This window comes from Impatiens glandulifera, chromosome 1, assembly GCF_907164915.1.
Source record: "Impatiens glandulifera chromosome 1, dImpGla2.1, whole genome shotgun sequence".
Taxonomy (NCBI): Eukaryota; Viridiplantae; Streptophyta; class Magnoliopsida; order Ericales; family Balsaminaceae; genus Impatiens; species Impatiens glandulifera.
Genome location: NC_061862.1, coordinates 86,697,260 through 86,710,952, shown reverse-complemented (window position 1 = coordinate 86,710,952; position 13,693 = coordinate 86,697,260). Strand labels below are relative to the sequence as shown.

General features: G+C 29.8%; 1 protein-coding gene across 3 annotated transcripts; it reads left to right on the top strand.

Moving 5' to 3' along the window:
* Nucleotides 1–2,477: 2,477 nt before the first annotated feature.
* On the top strand, nucleotides 2,478–10,145 carry LOC124919184. 3 transcript variants are annotated; one of them, XM_047459357.1, is made up of 15 exons: nucleotides 2,478–2,858; nucleotides 3,215–3,273; nucleotides 3,586–3,623; nucleotides 3,965–4,049; nucleotides 4,598–4,709; nucleotides 4,790–4,860; nucleotides 4,976–5,045; nucleotides 6,299–6,361; nucleotides 6,669–6,740; nucleotides 6,826–6,927; nucleotides 7,372–7,446; nucleotides 8,281–8,367; nucleotides 9,203–9,319; nucleotides 9,734–9,790; nucleotides 9,872–10,145. In XM_047459357.1, the coding sequence occupies exons 1-15, from the start codon at nucleotides 2,625–2,627 to the stop codon at nucleotides 9,929–9,931; spliced, it is 1,302 nt and encodes a 433-aa protein (XP_047315313.1). In that variant the 5' UTR covers nucleotides 2,478–2,624; the 3' UTR covers nucleotides 9,932–10,145. The 3 variants fall into 3 exon arrangements, with proteins under 3 accessions (XP_047315313.1, XP_047315312.1, XP_047315314.1); XM_047459356.1 differs by having other exon boundaries at nucleotides 2,478–2,873; XM_047459358.1 differs by lacking the exons at nucleotides 9,734–9,790; nucleotides 9,872–10,145 and having other exon boundaries at nucleotides 2,478–2,873; nucleotides 9,193–9,320.
* Nucleotides 10,146–13,693: the final 3,548 nt, after the last annotated feature.

Here is a 13,693-nt window from a genome sequence, read left to right as displayed (position 1 = left end):
ATGAATTAGAAATTAATACCATTTGTTTTGTTTATATTGGAAATTAATACCATTTGTTTTGTTTATATTGGAAATTAATATCATTTGTTTATAATGAAAATTATAATATTTGATTGATACATTATATTGGAAATGAATTGAAAATTATAATGGCCATACCATTTTGTCCCGAACATGGACATGTTCTAAACAAAATGGTCCGAAACATTGTCATGTTTTGTAAAGAAAAAATCAAGTATTTTGAATGGAATCATAATTGTAAGTTTTTTTAATATACTGAACTGTAATTTCTTTTACACTAAATATTAACGTTTTTATATTACAACATACAACATATTCACACAATTACTATTTTTGTTGAATGTTATCCCTACAAGCATTATCTTCGGGATATATCTGAGATGACAAAAGTGATGTGAAGAAAAATTGAGTGGAGATTAGATCATTTCATTATTGTTGTTGTGTTGAATCTTACATTATTGTTGTTATTGCTGTATTTCCCTAATACAAAAACAATAGATATTACATTTCAATGTAGTATTTATAACAGTTTACACATTCCAAATAACATTACATCTCAAAAACTAACATTATTTCGACCTCTTTTTGTTCATAACTCTTTCGATGACGGATTGTTTACGTTTTATTGGTGGTTGACCTCTATCCCTTACTCTTGTGCGAGAGTGGATCAATTGTGTTGGTGCAGAAGATGTCGGTGCATAAGGTGTATGTGCTGATGTTGTCGAATATACAATAAATTGTTCCTTCACTTCTTTCAACACTTTAGCCAAAAAATAAGTACTATAATCAAATTGTACTGCAATTTGTTGGAGCTCTTACATCATTGGAGTAAGATAGTTATACTGATTTCATTCAATGTCAACAATAGCAAAATCATAAATCTTATTGATATTTTGATAAACTATTTTCAAATCTTTACGCCAGCGGTCCAAGATATAATTAGTCGGTACCTTATTCACCTTCACTCTTCTTAAAATCGCCAAAATATACCTACACAAAAGTCCTCTAAACTCAAACATTTGACATTGACAATTTACAAAAGTCTCCACCGGGATGAAGTGTACCTTTACTGAAATATCTCTCAAATGTTCTCCATTAGTACCTAGTACGGTCTTCACCACTCCAAATGTAGTTATTGTCACATCGTCTTCAAGTATGGAGGTGTTGTAGAACATCAACAATTTCACCTCATTCTGGAATAACTTAAAAATGTCGTTAGTATATACACACTGAAATTGTATTTCCAGTGAATACCCACTCACAATTGGAATAGTCGAATAATACAAATTTCTTTAAGAATGTTTTAGAATGAATAAAGGCATAAAAAAACCATTCAGAAATTCACTTATTTAAGATGTTGACATGTTTGCTTAGAAGTGACATTTAACATACACAAAAATCTATTTAGCACGTTTTACATGCAAAAAGTTCAGACAATAATTGTCTTGCAACTCAAACTCATCTATTATTTTCAGTCAATTATATTCACACTGCTCGATTGTGATTGAGTTATAAACAATGTTCTTCAATGTCTTTTTTATACTTTTATATTGAGAATGTGCAAACAATTTTGTAGGGAGTTTTTTCATTCTATGGCAAAGACAAAAACAATGATGGGTGTTCGGAAATATCTTTTCAATTGCAATGACCATTGATCGACATTGACCAATGATTATTACCTTTGGAGCATGTTCGTTCATACATGTCAACCAGACTTTGAAAAGCTAGATAAATGACTCTAAATCCTCACTAGACAGTGAGTCACATCCTAACAAAATCGATTATTCATGATGATTAACTCCAACAAAAGGAGCAAAATGTATATCATATCGGTTTGCAAAATATGATGTGTCAAATGTGATGACATCTAAGAAATACTCACAGGCAACCATGCATCTTTCATATGCCCAAAAATAAATTATTTATTCGGTTTTTCTCGTCCACATCATAAACATAAAAAACTTTAAACATCTATTTTGCATTCAGTAGAAATACTGACATAGTGCTTCAACATCACCATTTCATAACCACAACTGTTTTGCTTCTAAATTATAGTTTCTGTAGTTTTTCTCATCAAAAGTCAGATTATCATATCCACTAACTTTAACTACAAGTGATTCAAATATTTTTGACAAAGTAATTACAACTTCTCCGTTTAAATTCAAATACTCTTTTCGTAATTGGATCTGGAACCTTGCTTAATTCATTATAGTAATTAAATTAAAAAAAACTTATAAATTTCCTTTAAAAATATTTTAAATTGAAATGACTATTGAGTTAATTTTCTAAATAAAAATAATAATATTTCTATTGTACTATCTTGTTGGTAAGTTAAATTTTATTTAATTTATTTTGTTATAATAAAAGATTGTGATTTTAGAAAGAAAAAAAATATTTTAGTGACATTTCTTTTTAAAAGAAAATGAATTGTTTTTTCATTAAATGTTGTCATTCCCAATCTTATGAAACAAAAAATCCTGAGAAACTGAAATTTAGTTCTCCCGTACATTTCCGATAACAATGGTCTTCTGATTTACAGTTGCCGACTTGCCGCCGACGGCCAACACCATTGCCACTTTGAGCACCAATTCCCATCCAAAATCATGTTGACGACGGCGCCAACGGCAGCGCCAACAAACACGTACAGTTTCAATCATACAGTGAGCTTGGATTTGCGGCTGCTTATGTGTCATTCGTTTAGTAAGCAACTCCTTGTTCGTGGGCGTCATCAACATCTTCTTGTACCATCTCCCCGCCCTAACCTCTCCCTATTTCAAGTCTACTGCACTAACTCAAAGCCGACGCGCGGTTTCGGTCCTTCGCCTACCACAGACAAGGTCTACAACAAAAAGGTGTAAATACCAATTGTGTATTTAGTATTTCCTTTCTCATATTCATGTTGACAAAAAGGATCATGAATTTGAGAAGCAAACATAAGTTGTTACCTTTTGAACGATCCTGTTTCTTGAGGAATGTTCATACATTGTACTAGTATATTATACATATGGAATGATATAGTACTATAAATGATTTGCTAGATTTGGTGCTAGATAGGAAAATACTTTCCTTTTGAATCTTCCAAACTTTCTGAAACATTATTGCTTCCTTCCTACTTATTTGTTACCACCTTCTTGTGAAATTGCTGATGTTTGAGTTCATGTGCCTCTCTCATGTTCCCATTTTCAACACTCAGAAAGACAAATTTACATCCTCAACACCCAAGGTGGAGAAGGATGTTGCTTTAGGCAAAAGGTACCCAAAGAGTTACTCATATGTCTATGCATAGTTGACCACTTTAATTGAACTTCAGAATGCTGCAAACTCAATAGAATTTTAGTTTCAAGTATGAAAGACCTTTTATTTCTTCAAATTGACTTGACCTGATAATACCAAAGCAGATGTCCGATTTTTAAAGATTTGTTTGTCAGTGTTTTTAAGGAGAGCCCCTTGCATTCATATTCTCCATTTGTTTTTGTTTTTTCCTAAAAGGTTATAGGGTTAAATGGAATTTAGCTTGCATGGGCATTCTATTATAACTTATCTTTTTCGATATAACTGATGCAGGAATCCCGCTAATAAACAATCCAGTTCTGTAACAGGTGGTAAGTGATGTATTTCATTATATAGTGTCTTTCTCAGTAAAGAGTCGTCTGCTCCTTTAATGGTATCCCATAGAGCATTGTATTTGATGAAGAATCCTGATGCTTCCCACGAGCATCCATTGGTAAATCTATCAGACAGTATGACAATTTGTCATCTTTTGATGTACCTTGCTAATTAGGTTTCAGAATATGGTACATAAGTTAAAGATTAGAAAATGGCATTGTTCTCATTTATATATGTCTACTCTGGGCTGTATTTTATTTACTCTGCTTTATCATGTAGTTCTCAAGTATTTGTTAGTTATTTTTAAGGCATTACCTTATTGTACATTACACTGTAGAGGCACCTGGTTTAAGTTTTCAGAACAGTGGAAGTTTGAGTAACTCTGAGATTCAGTTTGAAGAGAAGCTGGAAGCAGTTAAAAGGTGGTGTTTTATTTGGTCTTGGAATTCATTAGATTGTTGATTTTAGTTAGCAGAAACTTATTATTTGGAGCTGTATTTTTCTTGTTTTGTTAGTTCTTTGAGAAAAGGTTTCCTTTTTAGGTGGTGAATTAGTGACTGAGCAACAACCAATGTATGGATGTTAGTGTATATGAGATCTCTATGTTAGATAAGAATAAAGTATAGAGCGAACTTTCCGTGTTAGTTGTGGTTCAAGATGGTGTCACTTATCACACTCATAATTCCAGTATTGCCACTGAGGTGGTCATTGGACATTTTTGGGCCAAGAAACCGTTGATTGTCTTTCGACAAGTCAATTACGAAACCATTGATTTCAAATTGTATGGCTTGTTTTTCTCCACGATGAATGTGACTTTCTCGTTTACTGTGGATCAATGTTAGATTCTCACTTTAAATTTTTTTATGAAACCATTAATTCATTTGTTCTTCCTTCAATGCCAAATAACTTCCTTTTATTTGTGCTTGCGCATCTGATTTTATTGGTATTTCTGTTACTTCACATTTCTCAGGGCTGCAATTGAGAAGAAAAGGAATGAGGGAAGCAAAGAATTTGGAGCAATTGATTATGATGCAACCATGGAACCAAAGTCAAAAACTGGTACAATTGGACTTGGCACCAAAGTAATAAAAACTACCTCCATCTGAGTGTTATGACTCTTTGCTTGTCCTAAGATACTGATCAAGTGTTTGACACTAAATAGATTGGAGTAGGTGTTGCAGTTGTAGTCTTTGGGTTGGTTTTTGCCCTTGGAGATTTTCTTCCTTCTGGCAGGTATATTTTGCTTACGTGGCATGTACTCCCTTCTATGTGAATCCAGGGTTAGGGTTCAACAATTTTTGTTGGTGTATGTTAATGAACATGAATAATTTATTATTTGCAATTGCAGTAATGACCCCGGTGAAGAGGCCCCTGTTTTGGGCAGTAAATTAACCGAACAAGAGAAAACAAGTTTAGAGGTACAACTATTCATAAAAGCTTATGCCTTGAACTATTTTTGTGTTTACCAAACTTCCAAGGTTAAAATGTTATAGTGAAGCTATCAGGCCACTGAGATCATTTTGCAGCTTATATGTCTTGTTTCTTGAACTTGGAATATTTTTGTTTAATCAAACTCTATCCTTCATGTAACTCTTACATGATTTGACAAAGACTCATGGTTGACGTTGCCTTAACTACCATTGACCCATTTGGCAAAAAATAAATAAAGAATTTCTGGTTATAGAATCCTATTCCGTACCTGGAATAGATGTCAACCAATCTATCTGTTTAGACATATCATATTTGTTTGCATCAAAATACCCAACAAGCATTAGCTTTCCAGGCTCCAAACACTAATGTAACTGTAATCTGATTTGACAAGGACTCTCTTTGCATCACACCCCAAATAGGTGGTTTTATGGAAAAGCTAAATAAATGGATTCCCGTAGATTCCAACTATAAATGTCAAAGCATGTAATACAACCCATACAAGTAAGGATCCAAAACTGAACAGAAAAAAAAAGGATAAAAAACATTTTCTCGCAATAGGTAAAGATACTCCTAATGATAAAAACTTTTAACAAAGAATATAATCAAGAAAAAAATGGAAATTCAAATATTGTCTCATGAACTCAATTTCGTTTTTTGAGAAATCTCCCTGAAAATGATTTTCTTGATATCCACTGTGAAGTCCAGAATTGTACTAAGAAAATCAATAACCACCCTAGATAAAACCCTCCAAAAATCTGATTCAATCATTGTTCGCATGATGTCCTCCATCACACAGGGGGCTCAAACTGGAGAGACAGTCCAAATAGGGCATTTTAGCCAGTCAGCTCAAATCAAATCAATCATCCCTTCACTCTCAATTATTTCCATAAAAATCATCTCCAAAATCATATCCTCAACCAAGTTTTGGCCCCTCCCAAAAAGTAAAAGCAATTAATCTCAAAAAAGAAAATCAGCACCATGATTCACCTGAGAATAATTCAATCCCGATTTTCATAATCTTCTAAAACTCCTGATTTAAGTTATTTATACTATACTTTCTGCATTCGACACGATTTTTGCGTTTACGGTAGGTTTTAATGAACTTCCCTTTTCAAAACTAAAGTTATTTTTACTTGACCTTATCCGGACTTTCTATTTCCATTTTTAAACATTGGATCATTGCTATTTTTTCTTTCTTTTCTCTATTGGGTAAAGAATAGCATCTTGTTGCTTCTTGCAGAATAGGCTCCAGAAATATGAGGCAACACTTAATGCATATCCACAAGATCTAGAGGCTCTTGAGGTGAGATGTGATATGCTTTCTATGACTTTGATCCTATTCTCTTGCAAATGTTCAATAAGTAATTTGCATTTCTAGCATCTTGAAGTTTACCTCTGAAAAAATACCATAAATATGCCCTTGAACTTTCTTAATCTTGAATCATACCCTCAATTTCACTTTGGTTTGATATATGCACATTAATTTGTAAGAATAAAGTAATCTACTCCTGATTTAATGTCAAAATTATGAAGACATTTCCATTAGGGGCTCTTCTCACATATTCCCCTTCTCTTTATACACGCACATGTAACTTTGTCTTCTTTTTCAGGGATCAGCTGTAACCTTGGCAGAATTAGGAGAATATACACGGGCTGCTGCTTTACTGGAGGATCTTTGTGAGGTTACTTCTGATCTAATATATAGGGACATGAGTGCAAAAGAGATTATCTCTTGGGTATTGATTGTGAATTACTTATGATCTGCAGAAGAAATCAAATGATCCTGAGATTTATCGCTTGCTTGGAGAAGTGAAGTATGCACTGAAAGATTATGAAGGGAGTGTTGCTGCTTATAGGAAGTCTTCAATGGTCTGTGCATTGAAATACTGGGGATCCAAGTTGCTAATTCTAAGTATCACACATTAGTAACATTCATCAAGGGTTGTTTAGTTCCTATCACTTTTTTGCATTAGAATAATTTGACAGACTTTTGACTGTTAAGTTTTAAGAGAACATATCAGCAGACATAAACTTAAGATGGACCTAAACCAACTCAAGCCTTTTACTAACTACTTGAGCTCAATTTCATGAAGTCTGTGTTGACATTGTTAACCTAATTAGTCCTCCCAGTAAAGTCAACTTTGATCAATTGGAGGCAAATCAGTGGTATTCTTCAGATGTGTTGGAATTATTTTATTGAAATAAGAAATTGGAGCATGAAATTCGTAGTTTTTACTTCTACTAATGTTGGTCATCTTCTTTGTTGACAATCGTCTATTGTTATTGACCAATACCTCATTCTCATTCTGTCAGGTATCCAGCAGAGTTAATTTTGATGTCTTACGTGGTCTAACAAATGCACTTCTTGCTGCTAAGAAGCCAGATGAGGTTTGTCTTCAATCAACTGGTTGTGACATAATAAATGTCTTAAAGATGTTTTCTTACTCAAATGAAGCATATTTAAACTATTTGAGATATTTTGTCATACTTACCAAAACTTTAATACTAGGAAATGAAAACTGTAAGGGTTAGTGATTTCTTTGTGAAATGAACAGAGATTAGAAAGACATCTGCTCTATTTCCATGAGTTAACATTACACTGCTTTATGTAGTTTATATAGAAGATTAATCACAGGGGAAAAAAGAAGTAAATCAAGATAGAGAGGAGAATTTCATGGAATCCATCCAATTAAGGGATTGAATATCCCAATTGCTGCATATTTGCAGCTTATTACATCTTGACACTTTGTGCATGGTAAACAATGTTTTGTCATTTTGCTTGTATTAGTTTGAATTGATCACATTTCCTTTTTCTTTTGATATGTATCAAGCTAGTTTCAGATTATCTGTCCTAGAATGGTATAAGATACTTTGTCCTTCATGAATATTTTGCACTCAGCGTGTTATTGTCCTTCATTTTCAAAAACATCTTGTTATAATAATACTGAAACTTCACTCAGCGTGTTGTTGTCCTTCATTTTCAAAAACATCTTGTTATAATAAAAGTGAAACTTCCTTTATCCCTTTCTTGAGTTGGCCTTCTCCAATATTTTTTTTACATGCAAGCTGCTATGATGGAAACAAAAGTTGTTTTATGCTTTCATGTAATGACTTTATTAGTCAAATTGGATCATAATTGAATAACAACTATCATTGTATTTAAAACAACAGTCACTTTTTCACCTGTTATTTGTCACAACTTTCTATTTACTGCATATGCAGGCTGTGCAGATTCTTCTAACTGCTCGTGAGTCTTTGAAGACGGAAATCTTAGATGACAAAGAAGCTAACTCTGTAGACCCTATTCAAGTGAGTCATGTTCTTTAAAGTTATAGTCATAACATGATGGAACTATTATCATAAGCTGACTAGTTGGAAGCCATATACTTGATTTTCCTGTATTATAATAGTTGGACTGGGTTTGAATGATAAAGAGCCTAAAGAACCTTGGAGGATTTTACGATGTGCTTGATATTGATTCTATGGTTTGTGGAAAACATGTAAACTTTTGAAACAAGGAATAGTTTCTTTTCAGAAACAATAAAAAAAATTCTCATTTGGTAGCTTTTGAGCAATGTTGGTCCATGTAAAATGTATTGGGATAATTATGTTTATTAGTAGTAGATGATTATTGTTATTTAATTTAAATAGTTGGTTAAGATAATTATGCTAGCCTTTTATTTTATCTGATTTATTTATATTCAAATCATGGTAGGATTCTTAGCAAAAAATGAAAAGAAAAAGAATCATAGTAATTATGCAATTATGCAATTATAAAAAGGATTTAATGTTTCTCTCTTGGCCTATCATCTGTCCTCTATGGAAATCATAATTCTTAACCTAATGTTTGAACTATCAATTTCTTCCTTTTTCTTCTATTCCACATTTTGAAACACTTTCTGTTTTTGGATCCTGCTTTCGAATCCAAATAAGAATCCTTCAATAATTTCTCTATCTGTCTTTGACTAAGTACTATTTTCATCAAATGGTGGGTTTTGTTGTAAGTTTGGGATTTTAGAGGTCATATTGAAATTGACATTTGCACCTATCATTATCAAGATGTAATCTCTCATTCTGAAGAAACTGAATACACTGTCTGGATTTTAGATGAGTTTCTTATTTGTGCCTTACAAGTGAATGTTAGGTAGAATTGCTTCTTGGAAGAGCCTTTTCGGATTGGGGTCATGTTAGTGATGCTGTAAATGTCTACGATCAACTTATCACTAATCATCCAGATGACTTTCGTGGATACTTAGCCAAGGTGAGACAAGCTTCTTGCAACTCGAGCTATTAAAAGTGCAGGTTTCCTTTTCAAGATGAATCGGTTTGAAAATTTTATCTCCTATAACTTAATTGCGGTATCTTCTAATTTTGTTTGGAGGTTGTTCAAATCTTATATTATGGATACAAGAATCATTGAAATCTCTATTTGAACTTTCTTTTATTACACTAGGGTTCTTTCTGTATGCACTTTTTTCTTCTTCTTTTTTTGTCGGATCTGAAAAATTCTTCAAATGAACTAGAAAGTATCATCCAAAAATCCCACATGATCCAGACAAAATCTTATATCAAACAAAACAAATCTCAATTTAAACTAATATTCCAGTGAGATTGTGACAAAATAGCAGTTTCAATTTATTTGCTATTTGAGTTTCCTTTTATTCTTTTTATGCAGGGAATTATTTTGAAAGAAAATGGCAGTGTTGGCGATGCGGAGAGAATGTTTATACAAGTAAGTTCATTTGCCTATACTATGAATAAGTTTGTTTGACATGGAAATTCCTAATGTGAAATTGATATGATATACGTGCAGGCTAGGTTTTTCGCCCCGGTGAAAGTTAAGGCGCTCGTAGACAGTTATTCCAGAAAATGATTTATTTCTTCATTAGGTGGTTGTGTTTACCTGGACATGATGAAAATCCATCTTTTTTTCCTGGTTATTTGCACAAAGATGAAGATTATTGTATGTGTGAATATAAATCAAAATCAGTTTGTGGAGGTTATGTTATTTTGAATGAATTGTTGACTTGCATCTCAAGTGCATGTAAATAATTACAAATTTACAATAAATAATAAAATTATTGTTCTTTAATTAGTGTCTAAGATTTTTGGGAGGAAATGAGACAATAGTTAAAGATTATATATTATTTTCAAGTAAAAATATCTTAAAAAATGTAGTAACTTTTTTTTAAACTGAAAGCAAATTTATCTGTTAATTTAATATATGCCTTATTGCATCTTGTAATTTAATGCATGCATATGATTTCTCAGGCTTATTATATGTATTAATATTAATTTATTAACATGCATATGTTAAAAAAAAAATTGTAGCACACAATGTTCAAAAATATAGGAAGAGGTATTCCAAAACTTAGTTACCTCTTCAAATATCAAGATTGTTCATTCTTTATTTTACATTGCAAAATATTAACCTTTTTAAATCTTAAAATAATTTCATATATAATTATTAGTATACACATTTTGAAATTATCTATAAATTGATAACTAATAATGATGAAATTGAAAGAAATAAAATTCAAATATTTATTTATTTTAATTTTTTTTCTCAAAACATATAATATATAATTTATTATTTTATTTATTCATTCTCTTTATTAATTTTCTAAAAAAATATATTAATTAATTAATTAAATATAGAGAAGAAGAGAAATTATTAAAGAAGATAAGAAATAAATAATTTTTTTATTTTATTCATAATTAGAAGTCCTAATTATCAGCCTTCCATATCATTTGTTTCAAACAAAAATTGTTTCCACAATAACTATTCTTTAAAATATATCTTTAAAATATATGCATAAATTAAATATATAATTATAATATTCACTATTTATAATATATATAAAATATTAATATAATTGAGATAAATATATATATATATATATATATATATATATTAATTAATTAAATATTAAAAATATAAAAATTTAGGACCTTCCAAGAATCTAATCAATTGCATATGTTAGGTTGCTTTATCTCTTGGCCGATTATCACCGCACTATCCATTTGTGTTTAAGATTATTAAAAATTGACATCATTCATATTTAGTTGCAGTTGTTATTATGACGACCTTATTTTCTAAAAACACAGATTTCTTTGTCCAACAAATTGTATAAATAATAAAAGTATGGTGCATGGGATGAAATACAATTCCTTTATAAAATATCTCATTTTAGCAAACATTCTTAAAGTCATTGTTTCTGTTATAGAATTACTAAGAATGCGTTGTATTTACACAATTGTCTATCTGAAAAATTGCTCACGAGTCACGATAAATTCATACTTGTGTAAATTATTAATATTTAAAATTTGAGGTTATAAGACTGAATTTAAAATTTTCCAACCAACTATCAAATATGCAATCCCCCAAAGACATGTTATCTTCTTATTTTTGAATGGCGTTTTCTATTTAATTTAATGTATTAAATATTTCTTAACTACACCAACTCTTTTTATTATTTGTACTGAGTTCTTTTAAGAATTTTTTTAACACAAATATAATATATATATATATATATATATATATATATATATATATATATATATATATATATATATATATATATATATATATATATATATGGAATGATGAAATTTTGCATTCTTAAGAAAAATAATCTAACATTTAAAACTGATCATTTTTGTTAATGGAAAAGTGAAACAAAAATATTAAAGTGAAAGCATACAAATTTAATAAAATAATTTTGCAATACTTTAATGACCAATATAGGTTAAATTTATCTATTTTTAAATATTAATAATTTACACAAGTTTGAATTTGTCGTGACTTGTGAGCGTTTCAATCTTTTACTAGCTAGGGTTATTTTTTTCAGTTGGATAATTGTGTCAATTGTCTAAATACAATGCATCCTTAGTGATTTTATCAACATATGCAATGGAATGTTGGCTAAAATGAGATATTTTATAAAGGAATTGTATTTCATGTAAAATATGCCATGCTTTATTATTTGGACAATTTGTTGTGACAAAGAGATTTAAAGTGTTTTTAGAAGATAAGGTCGTTATAATTACAATGTTCAAGAATTTCAATTACAACTAAATATGAAATATGAATGATGTCAATTGTTAATAATCTTAAACACAAATGGATAGTGGTGGTGAGTCTGGTGACAATCTTAAATAATCTCAACCACAAACAATTAATGCTGCTGATGACAATTTGTACAATAATTATAAGGGATTAGTTGAAATGTTGAAAATAACTTGTTATCATCTAAAGTTATAAAAAATAACTTGTTATCATCTAAAGTTATAAAATATATTTTTATGGAATTGTAAAAAAATGGCAAAACAAATAGAAAAGTGACTTAAAACATGAAAATGGATGACTAAAATTGATGAGTAGAATATTTGAATATATTTTGATGATTGACTTGAAAAAGTAAAGCTTCAATTACTAATGAAATTGTGTGTGAATAACATTGATTAATAATACAAATTGTGCAAGTGGGCGGCAAACATTTAGTTATAATTGGTAAGAAAATTTTTATTATATAAATTTATTTGTCTCTCAAATTTCACAATAATAATTAATTATATATTCTCTTTATGTCATAATAACAATACCAATTAGTTGGCTCTTTTGCATGATGATGGTTGGAGGATTACCTAAACGATATTTAAGAGTTACTTCGATAATCCTTTAGTACTTTTGATTAAAAAAAAAAGAAATAGTTTAAAGCTGGTCAAGAATTATTTAAATAAATTTGGATTTATTTAAAAAATGTTAGTGGGGTTGATTTTGAAAGAGTGTATTTAAAAAAACTTAACTATCTTAATGATTGATGAGAGAATTGATAAAATGACAAGGGAGATCTCTTCTGGAAAACGGTAGAGATGGACTAATTGATCTTCTTGAATACCTTTGAACTCATTAATGTTATATAGTTTATGTTTTGTTTTGTTAGTTGGTGAGATTTTTTATTTTATGTTTTCATTGTTACGCTCAAATAGCTAATCTCGTTGTGTTTTTGGTGTGTTTGATGACTATGTAAAAACATGTATTTTTGTATTATTTGTATTGTTATGTTTAAATAACCATTATTTATATGCTTAGATTTTTTTTAAAAAACAAATAAAGAATTGATAAATGATGTTTAATTAGAGTTGAATAAATTAAACTTAAATAGCATAAATATATAAATAAAACTTATTTAAAAAAGAAATTGAAGCATGAGAGAATAGTTAAAAATATAATTAGTCAAATAATCCAAAATATTTTATTTAAATTTTACTTTTAATTTTTTTTTTAAAAAATATGTGATTGTATTATGTTTTTTCTTCTCTTAAAATGAGTTCACTATCTGCCCAAATCTATGCCTAGGTTGGATAAGTGTTTTTGAAAAAAAAAATAGTTTATTTTACAAATAATGATGGATGATAATTTTGAGTAGTTAGAAAAGAAAATTGTAAGTAAAAATATTTAAAAGATATTAATATATAATGATAAAATTAAATTAACAATTTAAAATAAAAGGTATTTTAATATTTTGATTAATGAACTAAGTAATACGATAAAAGAGACTTAGAGTGAAAACATGTTTTTTGATTTGAGTTATTCAAATCACCCAAACCAAACAAGATCAAATCTTTACTT

Coding starts and splice junctions, on each gene's coding strand:
- LOC124919184 (XM_047459356.1), top strand. CDS start 2,625: ATGTTGACGACGGCGCCAACGGCAGCGCCAACAAACACGTACAGTTTC. Junction 3,624..3,964: donor ATCCAGTTCTGTAACAGGTG/GTAAGTGATGTA, acceptor ATTACACTGTAG/AGGCACCTGGTTTAAGTTTT. Junction 9,320..9,733: donor TTCGTGGATACTTAGCCAAG/GTGAGACAAGCT, acceptor CTTTTTATGCAG/GGAATTATTTTGAAAGAAAA.